The sequence below is a fragment of the Balaenoptera ricei genome, chromosome 15 (genome assembly GCF_028023285.1).
Source record: "Balaenoptera ricei isolate mBalRic1 chromosome 15, mBalRic1.hap2, whole genome shotgun sequence".
Lineage (NCBI taxonomy): Eukaryota > Metazoa > Chordata > Mammalia > Artiodactyla > Balaenopteridae > Balaenoptera > Balaenoptera ricei.
This window is the reverse complement of record NC_082653.1, coordinates 72,682,681-72,703,633: the sequence shown is the minus strand read 5'-3', so window position 1 is coordinate 72,703,633 and position 20,953 is coordinate 72,682,681. Positions and strand designations below refer to the sequence as shown.

The 20,953-nt window shown below is 44.8% G+C and overlaps 1 protein-coding gene and 1 non-coding gene across 2 annotated transcripts; both read left to right on the top strand.

Annotated features, from left to right (window-relative positions):
- Window positions 1-209: 209 nt before the first annotated feature.
- On the top strand, window positions 210-11,333 carry CLN3 (CLN3 lysosomal/endosomal transmembrane protein, battenin). The gene is made up of 16 exons (XM_059896126.1): window positions 210-458; window positions 647-769; window positions 894-972; window positions 3,384-3,480; window positions 4,293-4,364; window positions 4,777-4,856; window positions 4,994-5,079; window positions 5,711-5,783; window positions 5,869-6,012; window positions 6,836-6,948; window positions 7,824-7,870; window positions 7,952-8,020; window positions 8,115-8,170; window positions 8,309-8,402; window positions 10,705-10,845; window positions 10,952-11,333. Exons 2-16 carry the CDS (start codon window positions 724-726, stop codon window positions 11,069-11,071), a joined length of 1,317 nt encoding a protein of 438 aa, XP_059752109.1. The 5' UTR covers window positions 210-458; window positions 647-723; the 3' UTR covers window positions 11,072-11,333.
- Window positions 11,334-12,715: 1,382 nt separating this feature from the next.
- TRNAE-CUC (transfer RNA glutamic acid (anticodon CUC)) lies at window positions 12,716-12,788 on the top strand. Its single transcript has one exon. It is a non-coding gene; the product is annotated as a tRNA-Glu (tRNA).
- The last annotated feature ends 8,165 nt before the right edge of the window (window positions 12,789-20,953 follow it).

The window sequence follows — 20,953 nt, the reverse complement described above, 5'->3', positions numbered from 1 at the left end:
TCTTTTTAGGTGGGTGTTATCTTTATTTGCAGTTTCTAAAGCAATCTAAAGGCAACAGATAGAAATAAGAATGACCTGAAGCTGGCTGCCTTGCCTTTGTTGTCAGCCAGAAACAGTATCCGCTTAGGCAGGTGGCCATATTTATTTCCGGCAGTTGCAGAGGAGCTGAAGCCACTGGCAGCCATGATTAGTGCTGGTACGGTAGGTCACGGCCTTGGGCGTCCCCAGCTAACGTCATGGTTCTTCTTGCTGATCCTACCCACCCCAGTTTTAAACCGGTGGTTCCAGGGTTCTCCCAGCCTCTCTCAGTCCCCCGCCCCGAAGCTGGGAAGGTCTAAAGAGAAGATCGAGAAAAGACCCGGAAGTGGTGAGGACCTTCAGGCACGTGATGAGGGACCCACAGGTGCTGTCACGTGACCCGTCATTCCTGGGTACGGAATGTTTAGGTGCTCTTAAAGGTACAGGCTGCAGGGCCCCCTGCTTTAGAGGGGGCGGGGGCAGAGTCCGACGGGTGGGGCGTGGTGGGGCGTACGAGGGCGCGAGGTGGAACCTGGGGTTAGGGCCGTGGCTCGTGGGGCCGCCAGTGCAGCGGAGAAGCCGGAGCTGGGACCGGCAATGGGGCGTTGATCCCTCTCGCCTGTCGTAGACCCTCATCCGCCTCATCGGAGCCAACTCTGAACTCTCGCTGACTTTGGACCCCTCGGGGGACCTGAACTTGATGCCATGGGAGGCTGTGCGGGCTCTCGGCGGCGCCTTTCGGATTCGGAGGGTGAGTATTCATTCCTGCCCACCCTCACGGGATTGACTTCCTCGGTCCCGGGAGAACGCCCGTTGTCCCATCGTGCACCTGAGAGTGGGGTAGGGGTCAGGCCCTCTTCTTTTCCCCCTTCCAGGAGAGGAGGCCGATCCGGCACCTAGGCCCCCGCCGCAGGACCGTCAGGGCGCCCATTGGAAGAACGCGGTGGGCTTCTGGTGAGTGGCCTGAAGAAATAAAAGTAGGGTGGGAAGAGGGAAGCAACAAGAGGGTTGAGAAAAGAGAGTTGAGCTTCCAAAAAGGAGCTGAATCCACAAAATATTTACTGAACCGCTTGGTTTGCCCTGAGGCCATGTGTAAATTTCCCAAATTTCACTCATTCCCTTATCACCTTCACCTTTTGGCCAACTTCTCATATGACCTGTAGGGATATTTTCTTCATGTTTTTACTCCAACCAACTCAGCCTTTATTTTATTTTTTCATGAAAATAATATCTATTCAAATTCAGAATTCGTGTCTCTGAAATTTTCTGTGTGACCATTTCTGAGATGAATATCAGTAACAAATCATTTAATTTCTAGACAAATCTCAATGTCATCGGTTATCTTCTTGATTTTAGTTTCTCTGAATTTTCTTTTTCTTGTCTGTAAAATGGGATGATAGCAGGTGTCTTGCCATGTTGTGAGGACTTTATTTTATTTTATTAATTTTTATTGGAGTATGGTTGCTTTAGTATGTGGTGTTAGCCTCCACTGCACAACAAAATGAATCAGCCATACACATACAGATATCCCCTCCCTTTCGGACTTCACTCCCATTTAGGTTACCACAGTGCATTAGGTAGAGTTCCTTGTGCTATACAGTATGTTCCCATCTCTTGTCTATTTTATACATAGTATGAATAATGTATATGTGTCAATCCCAGTCTCCCAATTCCTGCCTCCCCACCCCTTTCCCCCTTGGTATCCGTACATTTGTTCTCTACGTCTATGTATCTATTTCTGCTTTGCAAATAAGATCACCTATACCATTTTTCTAGATCCCATATACATGCGTTATTATACGATACTTGCTTTTCTCTTTCTGACTTACTTCACTCTGTATGACACTTTCTAGGTCCATCCACATCTCTACAAATGACCCAATTTCGTTCCTTTTTATGGCTGGGTAATATTCCATTGTAATTATGTACCACATTTTCTTTATCCATTCCTCCATTGATGGACATTTAGGTTGCTTCCATGTCCTGGCTGTTGTAAATAGTGCTGCTGTGAACATTGGGGTGCATGTGTTTTTTTGAATTATAGTCTTCTCTGGGTATATGCCCAGGAGTGGGATTGCTGGGTCATATGGTAGTTCCATTTTTAGTTTTTTAAGGAAACTCCATACTGTTTTACATAGTGGCTGTATCAATTTACACTCCCACCAACAGGGTATGAGGGTTCCCTTTTCTCCACACCCTCTCCAGCATTTGCTGTTTGTAGATTTTTTGATGATGGCCATTCTGACTGGTGTGAGGTGATACCTCACTGTAGTTTTGATTTGCATTTCTCTAATAATTAGTGATGTTGAGCATCGTTTCATGTGTTTGGGCCATCTGTATGTCTTCTTTGGAGAAATGTCTATTTAGGTCTTCTGCCCATTTTTGGATTGGGTTTTTTGTTTTTTTGATATGGAGCTGTATGAGCTGCTTGTATATTTTGGAGATCCAATTCAGCCTTTAAATTTGTAAATACATGTACTTTTTAAAAAAAAAACTATGAATCACTACTCTGGACGGAAAGCCAGTATTTTCCTAATGCACGTTTAAATAAATGCATCACTACCTTTTAACAGTCATCCATCTACCTCCTAAAATCATTCGAATACTGAGCTTTGGGAAATACTTCTAGCACTAACCTAAACATCAAGGACTTGGGTAACAGATTGGGTTGGAAGTGAGGCTCTCTCTCTGAGCCTCAGTTTCTCAGCAGTAAAATGGGAAGAGCAGCAGTACCACTTCAGAGGCTTGTGAAAAGGACACATGATATCCTGGTGCTGGGCCCTGTTCCCGTCCCATCACTGATGGCAGCTCTGGGAGATGAGAATAAGTGAACCAGATCCTTCATGGATCATAAAGGGTATCATCTTGTTTTGATCCCTACAGCACTCTGTGAGATAGTCAGGAGAGAAATTTGGATCCCCATTTTACACATGAGTAGACTGAGGCCACTCAAGTAGGAAGTGGCAGACTTGGGACCTGAACATAGTCCTTTGGGTTTCAAGCCCCCAGGATCTTTCTACCATACCACAGTCAGAGACAGTGGATCAGTGGATGAGAAATGCCCCGGGAACTGGATCACGGTGGGAGCTTGGAGGAGAGAGTCATCAAGGATAACTTCCTTCTCTTCCTGGGAGAGTCTCAGAGATTAGATATGAACCTAAGTTTGTTGTCCCAAAGCCTGTATTTCTAACCTTCGCACTAAGTGGGGATGGGGTCTGGCGATAGAGAAAAAAGAAAGCACAGGAAAGGGGGAGGTTTGGTGCTAGGACTGTGGATAGATTGTATATAATTATATGTCTATTTTTCTATGTCAATTATATCTCAGTAAAACTGGGGGGTGGGGGGATCTGTCCTGCTCACTCCAGGCTCCTGGGCCTCTGCAACAACTTCTCTTACGTGGTGATGCTCAGCGCTGCCCACGACATCCTCAGTCACCAGAGAGCACCTGGGAACCAGAGCCATGTAAGTGACCCTCTCTACCACCACCACCATGTTTAGTCCCTATGGGAAGATGACGGACTCACCCTTGGGCAGAAACCCACTTGAAAAATTCATGGAATGAGGTGGCTAAGGGGTGGGGCAAGATGGCTAAAGTTCCCAGACCTCAGAACAGGAAGGGTCTTTAAGAATCAATTTGTTCTTGTAAAGCAATTGCAAACTCAAACGTTGGCCAGGTGGGACTATGGTCTAAGCCATGGTTTTTTAACCCCAGCACTGTTGATGTTTTGGGCTGGATAATTCTTTGTTGTGTGACTTTCCTGTGCATTGTAGGGTGTTTAGCAGCATCTCTGGCCTCTACCCACTGGATGACAATAGCATATCCCTCACCCTCCAGTTGTGACAAACAAGAATGTCTCCAGACATTGCCAGATGTTCCCTGAAGGGTATAATCATCTCTGGTCGAGAACCTCTTGTCTATGATGAGCTGGAGGATGCAGCCCCAAGGGGAACAGCTACCACCTTGCAGGTCCAACAGGGAATTTGGTCCAAGAACAGATTTTTCTGGAAACCCAAATTTTTTAAATGAAAGTTCCCGAGTGTGTTACCCAAATAAAGTCCACTTACAAGGCCATCTTTGGCGTGTGGACCATTAGTTTGAGACTTCTGTGGAAACCTCCCCTTCCCCCTTGTGCACATAGAGAAACTGAGGTCTTAAGAAGCCAGTGCTGACCCAAGGCCATCCTTCAAGTTAGAGCAGAGCTGGGAATGGAGCCTGGCCCTGTTTGTCTGCCCTCCTGCCTCCCTGGGTGAAAGATTTTCTTGTCTCCCATCAGGTGGACCCAGACCCAACACCCACCTCCCATAATAGCTCATCTCGATTTGACTGCAATTCTGTCTCCACAGCTGTGAGTACCCATCTGGTCCTCCCTTTACCCTTACTCTGGGTCTATAGACCCCACCCACACCCCCTCAGCACCCAGCTGGTACTATCATGACTCTACTGATTAAGACTGCCATTTACTGAGCCCTTTCTGTGTGCAGCATATATTAGCTTATTGAATCCATACAACAGTACTGTGAGTTAGGCTCTGTAATCATCCCCGTTTTCCAAATAAGGAGACTGAAGCTCAGAGAATGTGAATACCTTGACCCACAGCTAAGGAGCGGCAGACCTGGGACTGGAACTCAGATCTGTGTGACTTCAGAGCCTGTGTTTGTAGCAGGTCTAATGGGCTGGTTTCTATCTTTGCTTGGCCACTTGGTTGGGAGGGTTGTCCCTGGGAAGGTCTGGGGTCTTACTCTGTTCTCCGGTCCCAGGCGGTGCTCCTGGCAGACATCCTTCCCACCCTCGTCATCAAATTGCTGGCTCCTCTTGGCCTTCATCTGCTGCCCTACAGGTCTGGGTGGAGGTGGCGGGAGGAAAGGCAGGTGGGATCTGAGAGTGGGGAGGCTGGGAGAGCAGAGGAGGTGGCGTGAAGGCTGGGGAGCTGAGAATGGCAGCTGACCATCCCCCCCGGACTGTATCTCCCTTCAGCCCCCGGGTGCTCACCAGTGGGATTTGTGCTGCTGGAAGCTTCATCCTGGTTGCCTTTTCTCATTCGGTGGGAATCAGCCTGTGTGGTGAGTGTGAGGTTTTGTGTCAGGTGGGGGGTTCCAAGGAACTACAACAGAGCATTGGTGGGGGTAATCTCCCAAGCTTCCCAGAGGAGAGGGATTATTTTTGTAACCCCCGAGAAGCATGCTAAGACTGTCACAATAGGGGAAGGGAGATGAGGTTGATTTGGAGGGGTAGGCGGTGGGGAAGATGGGAGGAAACGGACAGATTAGATGGAGATCAAGATGAGCAGAGTCACCAAGCGTCTGTGATGGAGGTGGAGGAGGCATCAAGGATGAGTTCTTGGGAATTCCCTGGCAGTCCAGTGGTTAGGACTTGGTGCTTTCACTGCCGTGGCCTGGGGTCAGTCTCTGGTTGGGGAACTAAGATCCCACAAACCTCGCAGCGTGGCCAAAAAAAAAAAGAATGAGTTCTTACTCCTGATTTGATAACTGGGCGGATGCAAGTACCATTCCCTATGAGAGGACATGCAGAGGAAGGGGTTGGTTCTACTTCAGATCTGGAGCCCAGCCTATCCAAGGGATCTGTTTTTAGCCCCACTCTGCGGATGCAGAGGAGGCTGTGGCCACACCCCTTAGGGGATTGAGGCTATTGGGGAAAGGCTAGGTAGGTATGGCCATGCTTGTCTTTCCCCAGGTGTGGTCTTGGCTAGCATCTCTTCAGGTCTGGGGGAGGTCACCTTCCTTGCACTCACCGCCTTCTACCCCAGGTAAGCAGGCAGAGCAGGGAGTGAGGGGAGGGGGTCCCACTGCTGGCTTTGGTCCTTCTTCGTGCTACTGTGTTCTCCTTCTCAGGGCTGTGATCTCCTGGTGGTCCTCAGGTACTGGGGGAGCAGGTCTGCTGGGGGCACTGTCCTACCTGGGCCTCACCCAGGCTGGCCTCTCTCCCGAGCACACCCTGCTGTCCATGCTGGGTATACCCGCACTGCTGCTGGCCAGGTAAGCGGCCTGGGCTGGGAGGAAGAGGGACTCGAGGAGAGAGAACTTGATCACGATCCCATTCTTCAGATCCCTGCAGTCATGTGGGGGGATGTGGATTCTGGACTCCGATAGGCCCGAGTTTGAGTCCTGGAGCTGCCACTTGTTAACTGTGTTGTATGGGACGAGTTACTTTACGTCTCTGACCCTCAGTTTTCCCGTATTTCAAATAGTGGTGGCCTTCCTTGCTTCCCCGTGCGGTGACATGCGTGAAGCATTCATTACAATGTGGTTCCCACGATGAGGGGACAAGGACAGACTCTGTTCATTTTGTGTGTATTTTCATGTGAATTAGGAAAAGTTTCAATTGGTCGACCAAACCTGTGATTTCACAGATTATCACTTAGGATAAGGCCATGTAGAAAAAGTGAATCAATTGAAAGGGAAATATTAAATAAAAAATATTATACACAGAGGGAATGTGGATATGGCAAATATCATGAAGGCAAAACATAAGTGACCAAACTTTGGAAACTTCTGGCCTAGCACAAAATGAACACGTGATAAATGGTAGCTAGAGTGATTATTAGAAAAACAACAAGAAAACAGGGCTGACACGCTTGGTGTGAGCCAGGAGTCAAAACGAGGGCCCGTGGATTAGAAACAACAGGAAGATACATTTCAGTTCCAGAGAAAGAAGCATTTTTGCGCAGTTGGAGTTCTCTGGCGGGGGATGGAGGGCCTTGGCGGAGAGGAGGAATGAGGGGGGGCTGCCCTGGGAAGAAGTGACCTTTCCAGCCCGACAGAGGCTCTTCAATCTTCTTTTCATTCTGCCCACTTCTAGCTATTTCTTGTTGCTCACGTCTCCTGGGCCCCAGGACCCTGGAGGGGAAGGGGAGGCAGACACGGCAGCCCGGCAGCCCCTGATAAACAGCGAGGCCCCAGAGTCGAAGCCAGGTAGGAGACACAGTGACCGTCGGAGTGGTCACTTTCTCTGAGTTTCAGCCTTTTCCTCTCTACTGTGGGCAGTCAGAAGAGGAAGTGGATAGGCGTGCTGGTTATGGTGAGAGCCAATCACATTCATCTACTCAAGAAATACTCACTGAGTACTGACTATGTGTTGTACCATTCATAAACAAATAACTGAATTGGAAGCACGTTGTTTTCACACGTTGATAAGTACTAGAAGAACATAACAGAGTGATGTGCTTAGAAATGACAGATGGGGGGACTTCCCTGGTGGTCCAGTGGTTAGGACTCTGCGCTTCCACTGCAGGGGGCACGGGTTTGATCCCTGGTTGGAGAACTAAGATCCCACATGCCATGCAGTGAGGCCAAAAAAAAAAAAAAAAAAAGCAAGAAATGACAGATGGGGGGAGGAAAGGGGTTCTATTTAGAGAAGGTGGTCAGTGAAGGCCTTTTTGAGGACATCTCATTGGGCTGAAATATGAATGACAAGGAGTCAGCCCTGTGCACATCCAGGTGAACAGGTTCCAGGTAGCGGGAACAGCAAGTGCTAAGGCCCTGTGGTGGGAATGAGCTTGGGTGTTCAAAAACAGAAAGAAGGGCCCACTGTGGCTGGGGTAGGGGTGTACCGCCATCAAGCTGTACAAGAGCCATGAAGAAGTCTCATCTAGTTACTTTTTTTTTTTTAATCATGGTAAAGTATCCATACCATGAAGTTTGCCAATTTAACCATTTTTAATTGTACAGTCCAGTGGCATATGTGCATTCACACTGTTGTGTTGGCTGGCTGATTCTTGCACACCAGCACCCCTTTTCTGAGTCAGTGTGCCGACCTCACCTGCCCTTCTCTCCCTGCCCCCCTGCAGGCTCCAGCTCACACCTGTCCCTTCGGGAAAGGTGGACCGTGTTTAAGGTACGGACGGTGGCTCTGGCGTGTCCCCTGTGGCCAGTGTTCATCTCCCAGCCTCCCGCTTATGTCTCCTGACCCTTCCAGGGCCTGCTGCGCTACATCGTCCCCTTGGTGCTGGTTTACTTTGCTGAGTATTTCATCAACCAGGGACTCGTGAGTGAGGGCTGCCAGGAGGGGTGTGGAAATAGTGATGAGGGTGGGGACCCACACATCCCCGTCCATCTCCCCCGTCTGGTCTTTGCTGCAGTTTGAACTCCTCTTCTTCCGGAACACGTTCCTGAGTCATGCTCAGCAATACCGCTGGTGAGAAGATTGAGGGTGGGTGGCAGCATGTCGGTGGGCTGGGGGGCGGGACTTAGATGATAAAGACTGGGGTTGGGAGGGGCTGCCCTGCCGAGTAGGCACCGGAGGGGCTTCCTCTTACTCCCTGCCCCCTTGAAGGTACCAGATGCTGTACCAGGCCGGCGTCTTTGCCTCCCGCTCCTCTCTCCGCTGCTGTCGCATCCGCCACACATGGGCCCTGGCCTTGCTACAGGTACTGAGCCCCTGGCCCTCACTCTCCGCCTGCCTTGGCTCCCAGCTTCCCTAGGCCCCATGCTTCCCTCCCTCAGCAGGGGTTATTGATTGCATACCGTCATGTTCTAAGCACGGGAACGGAGGCCAGCAGGGCTCTGTGTAAAATGAGTGGCCTCAGGAGCCAGGCGAACCTGGGTGCAGATCCCAGCTTCTGTACTCAGTAGCTGCGTGATTTAGGGCAGGTCCCTGAACTCATCTGAGCCTCAGTTTCCTCATGTATAAATCAGGCATGGTGTAAGAAATAGAAATGCGAAGAATGAAAGAACAAGAATTTGTATTGTGTCTTAATCAGCTAGAAGCACTTATTTAATGATTATTTGCCCAAGCCTCATGCAGAGAGGCAGGCTTTCAAATAATGTTTCCAAGGATAGGATAATGTCCAGTTCTTTTATCCTGGATGGTTAATTACAATAGAATCAGTGACATTGTAGTCAACAGGTTATTTATCTCAAGGCTGGTGAGCAAATTCATGGCAACGGTCATGTAAGTGATTAAGCTTTAAATGAACGAAAATACCTGCAACAGTCTAACAAAAGGAGTTTTATGTAACCAGCATTCATGTTTCATTGTCACATGTCTACAGCCACTGAAGGAAACTATTAAAAAAAACCTTCAACTCTTTTTTTTTTTGGAAAGAAAACATGATTTTAAACATTCATGTCTTCTTACTTGTTTCTAAATGTCAGAGTTCTCCGTGGTCAGACTTGAAAACACTTTAAAACAAGTCATTGGCAACCTCCAAATTATTCTCGGTGACTCTAATATCCCTCTGGGCCATAATCTTGGGACCAGAAGGGCATATAAAAAATCGCCTTTAAAATAAAGCTTCAACTCTTACAGGAAAGTTCTTTGCCCTTTTTAATAATTTTAACTCAATTCTGTGATAACAATATAGAGAATTAGGGTAGATTACACTTTAATGTTATGTCAACAGCAGGCAAATATCCTCTAACTTTCTTCCTTATTTGTCTGAGCAGGACTGCTACCCCAGAGCTTTGTACCCGCAAAGTCCCAGATTGTATCAACAATTCTTTTTTTTTTTGACTGCACCGCGGGGCATTTGGGTTCTTAGTCCCCTGACCAGGGATGGAACCCGTGCCCCCTGCAGTGGAAGCACGGAGTCTTAACCACTGGACCGCCAGGGAAGTCCCTGTATCAACAATTCTTAACTCAGGGTTCTTCATTAGATGCCACTGAAATGTGTAGCTTATGATTTTAGCTATAATTTTAACCAAGGCTGCTTCATAGAATTAGCGGCTTATAATCATTTAATTCCATTACAGAAAGTGTCTGGCCTAATGCTCCAGATGAAAGCATCTGCAGTGTTTCTAGGGTCATATTAGTATTACCAGGGTGTGTTCTTTTAAATGCAGATCTCTGAGCCCACCTCACTCTTCCTGAATTAGAACCTCTGAGGGCAAGGCCTGTGTAGGTAACAAGATCCACAAGTGATCTGTGTGTATGTTAAGCATGTGAACCACTGGGGTGGCCTACACACTGGGGAGGCAACCCTGTGCGCTGAGGACTGGGACAGTGGGATCCCCTGAAGGACTGGGGCACAGAGAAAGGGACCTACACCCTTGGGTGGGGTCAGCGAGCCTTCTTAGAAGGCGTGGGAACATCTAAGCCACGGTTTCTCACCCTTGGCGTTACTGCATTTCGGGCTGGATCCTTCTTTGTTGTGAAGCTGTCCTGTGAGCTGTAGGATGTCGAGCAGCATCCCTGGCCTCTGCCCACTACATGCCCGTAACACCCTCCCTTCCCGGTTGTAACAACCAGGAACATCTCCAGATGTTGCCAAATGTCCCCTAGGCAGCAAAGTCACGCCTAGTTGAGAACCTCTGGTCTCACCATAGCCTCAGTTTGGTAAAATAGAGGGGAACCTCTCCATTCAGGGAGACTTTGGGAAGAGGAATGAGATCATAGGAGTGAGAGTGACCCTGATCCAAGCTGAGCTGTGAACGGTGGTGACTAGGAGAGCCCAAGTGGGGGAAGGTGGGATAGCATCGCAGGCGGTAGGAGTGACATGGGCAAAGGGAGGAGACCCCCAAGGTCTAGGATGCTGGGATGCGGTAGGGAGAAGGCCTACCCCAGATCCCAGGGTCTGGTAGGCCAGCTGGGTGTTGGGATTTGATCGAGGCCTGTCAGCCCTCACCCTCATCAGCTTCTCTCAGAACCGGGGCCCACTGGACGGGATGGCACCTCCCTTCCTGCCCATCTCTGGTCCCAGGCTCAGCCCTCCCCTCCACCTGCACCCACAGTGCCTCAACCTGGCCTTCCTGCTGGCGGACGTGTGGCTGAGCTTCCTGCCGAGCATCTACCTTGTCTTCCTGATCATTCTGTATGAGGGACTCCTGGGGGGCGCAGCCTACGTGAACACCTTTCACAACATTGCCCTGGAGGTCAGCACCAGCCGGTCGAGGGCTGTGGGTGGGTGGCCCCTCTGGGAAAGTGCCAGGCAGGGGTAGCTAGGACTGAAGCCTCACGCCTGCTCCCCACCCTCCCCAGACCAGCAGTGAGCACCGGGAGTTTGCCATGGCAACCGCCTGTATCTCCGACACCTTGGGGATCTCGCTGTCAGGGCTCCTGGCCCTGCCTCTGCACGACTTCCTCTGCCAGTTCTCCTGACACTCTGACTCCTTGGAACATAGGACACACTGACCTGGGCCCACACTGACAGGCGGGCAGGTCGGACCGACCCCAGACCCACAGCCCAGAGCCCACCCACGAGCTCTGCCCCCAGCCATCCCTACACGGCTGGGATGTAGAAAAGTGCTGAGGTCCTGTTCCCCTTTGATGGAGGCGCAGCAGTTTTCTTCCACTTCCAAGCTGCTTTCGGGGAATTTCTTGGCATTATGCCTTCAGAATAAATGCCTAATTTATCAATTGACTCTTGTGCCATTTTTCTCTCCGAAAAAACATTTTCTTCTATTATAAAAGCAGTAAGCTCACTTTGGAATATATACAGGAGCGTGTAAAGAAAGTCTTTCAGCAAATTGTCTAGTCTTTGAGGCTTTGCTTATTTGTTAATTCCTTTATTCATTTACTCATTCATTCACTGTGTGGGACAATCTGTATGCATTTTTTTCCCAACATGTAAGTTTCCAAACCTACAGAGAAGTTGAAAGAACTTACACAATGAGTACTGATGTATGTACCACCTGGGTTCTACAACGAATGTTTTGTTCTAGTTGCTTTGTCATGTAGCCAACCTTCCACGCAAATCTATCCTTTCCTTAGTTCAACTTATTTTTGTGATGCATTTCAAAGTAGGAGGTTGACTGCAATACACCTCCCTCTTAATGCTTCAGCATGCACATTTTTACCTAGAATCCAGTCTATTTTACAAGTCCCCTTTCTTTTTTTTTAATTTATTTATTTTTGGCTGCGTTGGGTCTTCATTGCTGCGCGCGCAGGCTTTCTCTAGTTGTGGCGAGCGGGGGCTACTCTTCGTTGTGGTGCGAGGGCTTCTCATTGTGGTGGCTTCTCTTGTTGCGGAGCATGGGCTCTAGGCGCTTGGGCTTCAGTAGTTGCGGCACACGGGCTCAGTAGTTGCGGTTCGTGGGCTCTAGGGCATGCAGGCTTCAGTAGTTCTGGCACATAGGCTTAGCTGCTCCACGGCGTGTGGGAAGTCCCAACAGTACCTTAAAAAAGGACTTGTAGGGGGACTTCCCTGGTGGCACAGTGGTTAAGAATCCACCTGCCAATGCAGGGGACACAGGTTCGAGCCCTGATCCAGGAAGATCCCACGTGCCGCAGAGCAACTATGCCCGTGAGCCACAACTACTGAGCCCACGTGCCACAACTACTGAAGCCCACGCGCCTAGAACCTGTGCTCCGCAACAAGAGAAGCCACCGCAATGAGAAGCCCACACACTGCAACGAAGAGTAGCCCCCGCTCGCCACAACTAGAGAAATCCCACACACAGCAACGAAGACCCAACACAGCCAAAAATAAATAAATAAATAAATAAATAAAATTTTAAAAATAAGGTACTATTTATATACAGTAAAATGCACAAATCGTTATATATTTTTAAAGTAACTGAGGTTGGCTTAGCAGTATTTCCCATACTTCACTGTTAACCGTCTCTACCATATTTGTGATATCTGTGCATAACAGTACATTTATTAAGATTTTTTGGGAATTCCCTTGGCGGTCCAGTGGTTAGGACTCTGTGCTTCCACTGCAGGGGGTAAGGGTTCCGTCGGGGAATTAAGATCCCATGTGGTGCAGCTAAAAAAAAAAATTTTTTTTTCACTAAAGGGAATTTCCTGGTGGTCCAGTGGTTAGGACATAGCACTCTCACTGCTGAGGGCCTGGGTTCAATCCCTGGTCAGGGAACTAAGTTCCCACAGCCTCACAGTATGGCCAAATAAATACTTTTCATTAAAGCAACTAATTTTTAACAAAATTCACTCATTTTAAAGGGAAACGATGTTACTATTGAAATCATGAGCTTGGAATGCTAGTTATATATATTTTTTCTATGACACATTAAAATAAATACATAGGACTTCCCTGGTGGTCCAGTGGTTAACACTCTGAGCTCCCATTGCAGGGGGTCCAGGCTAGATCCCTGATCACGGAACTAGATCCTGCGGGCCACAACTAAGACCTGGCGCAGCCAAATAAATAAATATTTTTTAAAAATACATAGCTGTTAAGAGTGTAAAATGAACATTCAGGTACCCCCTGAGACTACCTCATCTCTACCAGTGATGCTTGTGGCCCACACTCAGGGGAAATGCTGACACAGTGCTTGATAGCATGGGCTTTGGCGGTGGAGAAACCTGGTTTTGGGGTCCCAACTCCGCTATTCAGTAGCTCTATGATCTTAGACAAGTCTCTCCATCTCTCTGCACCTTAATTTCTTGACGTGTCAAATGGGAATAACAATAGTATCAACACAGCATAAGGTGGTTGTGGAAATTACACGAGCTCCTGGGAAACCATAGCACTCAGTATATGTTAGCTTAGATCATGCTATGGTTTGAATCCCGCCTTTACCTTTTACATTGCCTTATGCCAGTGGTTCTCAAACTTTAGTGTGCACCAGAGGGCTTGTTAAAGTACAGATTGCTGGGACTTCCCTGGTGGTGCAGTGGTTGAGAATCTGCCTGCCAATGCAGGGGACACAGGTTCAATCCCTAGTCCGGGAAGATCCCACATGCCACGGAGCAACTAAGCCCTTGCACCACAACTACTGAGCCTGCAAGCCACAAATACTGAGCCCGCGCACCTAGAGCCTGTGCTCCGCAACAAAGAAGCCACCGCAATGAGAAGCCCGTGCACCACAATGAAGAGTAGCCCCTACTCACTGCAACTAGAGAAAGCCCGCATGCAGCAACGAAGACCCAGTGCAGCCAAAAATAAATTAATAAAATAAATAAATTTTTTTAAAAAGTACAGATTGCTGGGTTCATATCCAAAATATATAAAGAAACCATACAATCCAATAGCAAAAAAAGGAAATAATCCAATTTAAAAATGGGCAAAGGAACTGAATAGATGTTTCTCCAAAGAAATACGAAAGGCCAACAGGCCAACAGGTACTTGAAAAGATGCTCAACAGCACTAGTCATGGGAGTTCCTTGGTGACCTAGTAGTTAGGATTCGGGGCTTTCACTGCCGTGCCAGGGTTCAATCCCTGGTCGGGGAACTGATATCCCGCAAACCGAGTGGCGCGGCCAAAAAAAAAAAAACTAGTCATTAGGGAAATGCAAATCAAAACCACAATGAGATGTCACCTCACACCTCTTAGAAGAGCCATCATCAAAAAGACCAGAGGTAACAAATGCTGGCATGGATGTATAGAAAAGGGAACACTTGGGCACTGTTGGTGGGATTGTAAATTTGCACAGCCACTAGGGAAAACAGTATAGAAGATCCTCAAAAAATTAAAAGAACTACCATATGATGCAGAAATTCCACTTCTGCAAATATATCCAAAGGAAACAAAAACACTAATTTGAAAAGATATCTGCACCCCTATGTACATAGCAGCATTATTTACAATAGCCAAGACATGGAAACAACCTAAGTGTCCATTGATGGATGAATGGATGAAGAATTTGTGGAATATTTATATATATATACAATGGAATATTATTCAGCTGTTAAAAATGAGGAAATTCTACCATTTGCAACTACATGGATGAAGCTTGAAGGCATTATAGTAAGTGAAATAAGTCAGATAGAGAAGGACAAACACTGTATGATTTCACTTACATGTGGAATAAAAAAAAAAAAAAACACTTTTTTTTTTTTGGCTACGCCACTCAGCTTGTGGGATCTTGGTTCCCCATCCAGGGATTGAACATAGGCCACAGCAGTGAAAGCGCTAATTTATGATCCATGAACATAGGATGTCTTTCTGCTTATTTAGATCTTTATTTTCTTTCAACAGTGCTTTGTAGTTTTCATCGTATATATTTGAACCTCTTTTGTTAAATTTATGCCTAAGTATTTTATTCTTTTTGGTGCTTTTGTACATGGAATTACTTTCCTAATTTCCTTTTTGGATTCTTCATTACAAGTGTCTAGAAATACAATTGATTTTTGTCTATTGATCTTTTATGCTCCAACTCTGCTGAACTTGTTATTAGTTCAAATAGATTTTTGTAGATTCCTTAGGATTTTCTATATACAAGATTATGTCCTCTGCAAACCTTTCTAATCGGGATGCTTTTTATTTCACTTTCTGGCCTAATTGCCTTGACTAGAGCCTCCATTACAACATTAAATAGAAGTGGCAACATTCTTCAACATTCAAATAAAAGTAGACATTTTTGTCTTGTTCCTGATATTAGGGAAAAAGCTTTTAGTCTTTCATCATTAAGTATGATATTAGCTGTGGATTTTTTGTGGATGCCCTTTATCATACTGAGGAAGTTCCCTTCTATTCCTAGTTTGTTAGGTGTTTTGATCATGAAGGGGTTTTCAATATTGTCAACTGCTTTTTTTTTCATCTATTGAGATGATCGTGTGGTTTTTGTCCTTTATTCTATTGATATGGTGTATTAGCGAACTAATATTCATTTTCACATGTAAAGCTGACTTTGCATTTCTGATAAATCCCACTTGGTCATGGTCTATGTATTAGATTTTCTAGTATTTTGCTGAGGATTTTTATGCCTCTATTCGTAAGAGAAATTGGTCTGTAATTTTCTTTTCTCTTGTCATTTTTGTCTGGTTTTGATATCCAGGCAATGCAGGCCTCAGAGAATGAGTTGGGAAGTGTTCCCTCTTCTATTTTTTGTGATGAGTTTGTGAAGAACTGGTGTTAATTCTTTAAATATTTGAGGAATTAACTAGTGAAATGATCTGGATCTGGGCTTTTCTCTGTGGGTACTTTTTGCTACATGTGGTTTTTAAGCAGTTAATATGTGGTTAGTATGACTGAGAAACTGAAATTTTAATTTCATTTAATATTAATTAATTAGGTTAAATATAATAAGCCACAGATGGTTGTTCTTACAGAACAGGTCTTGAACAGTGGTACTCAATGGGGTGGTATTGCCCCCTATCGTCATTCTGGAAGTTTGTGGGGTTTTGAATCTCATGTAAATGGAGCAGAGCCCTTTAGAGGGTGAGGGCCTAGCCATCCTGCCAAGCACAACATGGTCCTGTGTGAAGAGTAATTTTCCTACGTCTGAGTGGCTTTTTAGTGTCTCCCCGCAACCCAGACATCTAATTCCATTTTACATGTGAACCCAAAGTATATCTTGCTTGGTTTTAATATACGTGAATTTTCCAGGATTTCAACTATCATGTTCATTGAAGGAAGACTGCACTTCGTTTTGTTTGAACATTTACCAAGAGCTTTTTGCTGTATTTGGAAAATCCCCTCACTAAAGGCAACACCCAGTGTCTCATTCACTGTGATTCTAAGTACATATAAAAATGCTAAGTATATATACACATACTTATTTCAAAATATCAAATATGAAGAAAAAAATTCAACGTTTGTTCATATGATAATCGTCGTTTCATAAATCCAAACTATGTCATTGCAAGTAGGTGCAAATCTCTATTTCTTTATATCTTCTAGGGAAATCACATCTCAACATTTACATATTTAAATGCATATTTTCAATAAAATTTTTTTCCTTTATAAATATACTTAGAGCACAGCAGTATTTACTGAAGCTGAATGTACACTTACTCAATGACTCAGCTATCCCACCGAAGAGGATAAGTATTTATGTCCACAAAAAGACTCGTATCAAGATGTTGACAAAAGCTTTATTCACAATAGCCCAAGACTGGAAAGAGCCCAGATCAACAGGAGAATTAATACATGGTGACATAGTCATGCGATTGAAGACTATTCAGCAATCAAAAAAGAAGGAACTTTCAGTTCACGTAACAACATGGATGAATCTTATAGGCTTCTTAAAGTAGCCAAACACTAAAGAGGACATACCTTATAATTCTACTTTTTACATGAAACTCAAGAAAAGGCAAAACTAATTGATTACGGTAGAAGTCAAAACAGTTGGTGCACTCAGCTGTATATATCTTCAATATTTATTATTATTATTGTCTTTCAATAATACTAATGAAAAGAACACATTATTGAACACGTACTATGGGAAATGCACTGAGAGGGCTACTAAGACATACAAGATACTATCCTTGTCTTCAAGGAGCTTGGTGGCTATTTGGGAAAATAAAACACATACAAAGTAAAATAAAATAGTGTGTGTCAGAAGTTTATATTATCTATTAATTTCATAAAATGTTTCAAGATATTTGTTTTAAAAGTGGGGCATTGGCTCTGCCTGAGCTGAGGCCTCAATGGCTGGAGTTGAGTAAGAGAGGGCATGGTACCCAGGATTTAGTCCCAACGAGGAGTCAGCACCACCTCCTTCCCTACCCCATGCTCTGTTCTCTGCCTCCTCTCAGTCCACTCCCCTTCCAAGTTATGATTTATTCCACTGTGGTCAGTATTAGAAAATAAAATTATACATTCAGAAGAGTCTTCTGTGGCTTCTAAATCAGAGGACCTCACTCTGTCACTAGCTTAACCATTTCCTGCTCTTTCAGAGTCTTAGTTTTCTCATTTGTAAAATGAGGTTAGTAATAGCTGCTTTTCCTGCCTACCTACAAGTTTGTTATGAGTTTTACATGCCTTTATGCATTTGAAATTGCTATTCAATTGCCAGTAATGATTATCACCTTTCTGCTTGCTGGTTACATTATTACAGGCACTGGGAGAGAAGCAATTTGCTTAGGGTCATGTGACGCCCACAATGAACTGGAGATGCCAGACTGATCAAAAGTTCCTCCAGGGTGTGCTTCTTGCTCTGGAACCATTAAGGACCTCATCAAAATCTAGGCATTAACAAAATTCATCCGTTAAAAACACCCACGTTCTGCTTGGCTCCAGTTACAGAACCTAGTTATACTCACAAAGGAAGACATCCTCGGGGTTTTTTTTACTTTGCTGCCCTCACTCCCATCCATCTTCTTCATAAGACCAAGTTGTGGCAACTCAAACATTGTTAGCGTCTAGCTCTAAAACAGCAAACCTCCCAATAGTTCAGATGGCTGTGAAATAATATTTGGGTTAAAATACAGGCTAGCAGTGTAATCCTGGGCAAGTCACTTGGCCTCTTAGGAGGGCCAAGGAATTCCCTGGCAGTCCAGTGGTTAAGGCTCCGTGCTTCCACTGCAGGGGGCCTGGGTTCGATCCCTGGTCAAGGAACTAAGATCCCACAAACAGTGACATATGGCAAAAAAAAAAAAAAAAAAGAGGGTTGGGACAATAATATCTGCCTTACAGGGTTGTTGTGAAGATTTAAAAGAGGTATTCATCAATAGGAACACATTTTATATTTCATGATATATAATGATATGATAGTCTGCCATTAAAAAGAATGAGAAGGGAAGAGGGATAAATTTGGAATTTGGAATTAATAGATACACACTACTGTATATAAAATAGATAATCAACAAGGACCTAGTGTATAGCACAGGGGACTATATTCAATGTCTTGTAATAACCTATAGTGGAAAGCAATCTGAAAAAGAATACCTATTTATATATGCATGTATAACTAAATAACTTTGCTGTATACCTGAAACATTGTAAATGAACTATATTTCAATTAAAAATAAAATTTAAAAAAAGAATGAGAGGGCTTCCCTGGTGGCACAGTGGTTAAGAATCTGCCTGCCAATGCAGGGGACACAGGTTCGAGCCCTGGTCTGGGAAGATCCCACATGCCGCAGAGCAACTAAGCCTGTGCACCACAACTACTGAGCCTGTGCTCTAGAGCCCACGAGCCACAACTACTGAGCCCGAGTGCCACAACTACTGAAGCCCACGCGCCTAGAGCCCGTGCTATGCAACAAGAGAAGCCACCCAATGAGAAGCCTGCACACCGCAACGAAGACCCAATGCGGCCAAAAATAAAAATAAATAAATAAATATATTAAAAAAAAGGAGAGATCCATAAGCATTAAAGAATGAGCTGCAAGATATATGAATAATGAAATAAGATGTAGAAGAGCACATAAAATATGACATGATTTGTGTAAGAAATCATGTCATCCCATCTCTCTCTCTAGGTAGACAGACAGATGGTTATAGATAGACAGATAAATAGTTATCAATAGATCTGTCGACCTGCCTTTCTGTATATAGATATAGGTACATAAAAGGATATAGATATATGTATGTATGTTCATGTATAAGGATTATATAGATAAGGATATATAGACAGAGAGAGATATCCAATATCACATGTAGACATCCAAGAGATAGATAGATAGATGTTTATACAATTCTTACACGTATACATACACCCATATATCTATATCCTTTTATGTATCTATATCTAAATACAGAGAGAGACATCTGGAAGATTACGCTATAGACTGATCATTATATTTGCCCCTAGGGAGAGAAGCTAAGGAACTGGAGATTGGGGTGGAAAGGAGATTTTTTTCCCCCCTGTATATTCTTTTGTATCATTTATATTTTTAATCATGTACAAGTATTATTTTCAGATAAAGAGAGATGATCACATGAAAGGGCCTGGAACATGGTAGGTGCTTTAAAGATATTTGTGGATGTCCAGTGAACCTTGTTCATTTAACTAAGATGTCCCAAATGTATTTAAATTTTTTCTTTAAAAACAAAAACGAACCACAGCAGAATGTGGTATGTGGTATCACATGAAGTTTTGACAATGCTTATTGGATTGTCGGTACATAGGTGTTCATTAAAATAGTGTTTATTCTTGTCTCTATGTTTGAAATATTTCACAATAAAAAAAATTTAAGAAGCCTGCTGGGTAGTGACAGGAGGGGGATACGAGAAGGGAGTTTGGGTGGGGTTCTGGTCATGTTCTGTTTCTTGATGTGGGCATACAGATGTGCTCACTTCGTGGAAACTCATCAAGCTGTACACTTATGATCTGTCACTCATCTGAATCTATGTTACAGTTCAATAAAAATTTTACTAAAAAAGCCCCCTCCCTGTTAAATCGAAAAATTTCATAATGACTTAGTAAAGGATTAGTGAAAAATAAACAGTTTGGATATGATTTTTCCTTTGCAAATGATCAGGGTCTTGGGAGTAACTAGAAACCACTCTAAAATCAGTAGCTTTACTTTAGTCTGAATTTGCATTTCTTCATCTTCAGTGACAATGATCTTCAAATCACTCAACCTCCTTTACCCTTTACTCAAGCTCCCTTGGCCATTTCAGTGCATTCCCTTTCTGTTTTGGGAGGTAAAGAGGTTGACTTCAGCATCAGGTGGATCTGTGGGGAGAGAGGGAAGAAGAGAGGAAAGGAGAGAGAAAGAGAGAGAGGAAAAGGGGGGAAAGTGGAAGGAGAACAGGGGTGACAGGCCAGGATGTGTGGAAAGGCCCTGCCAAATTCTAACCCCAATATACCAGCTGTTGAACTTGCCCTGAACTTTCCTGTCTCTAGGATTTTGTTCAGACTGTTTCCTCTACCTAAAGTGGCCTCCTTCTTTCCCCGTGATCTGCTAAGTCCCAGTTTTCTTTCAGGGGAGCATTGTACCCCCAGTGCTAAACAGTACCAGACATGCAGCAAGTGCTGAATGAATGAAACCACCTTAAAAAATGTAAAACAGTCGCATAAGCATTTGTGGAATAGTGAATGAATACTAGCTAATATTTATTATATGCTTATGTTGTGCAAGTCATTGTCCTAAATGCTTCACATATACTAAGCCACTTAATTCTCATAACACCCTATGAAGTAGGTCCTATTATGGTCCTAACCTGGGGAAACTGAATCACAGAGAGGTTAGGAAATCTGCCTAGGTTCACACACTAGTAAGTGATGGAGCTGGGATTCAAATACAAAGTCCGATCCGAAGTTTGCTCTAAGCCTGGCTCCAAAACCTTGCAGCTCATCAGCATCGCGTGGGCGCTTTAAGAAAGTAAACTGGCCCTGAAATTCTGATTCCACAGGTGAGGTGTGTGCTTGGTTGGCTGGCTGTGAGCAACAACACCCGAGGGCAAA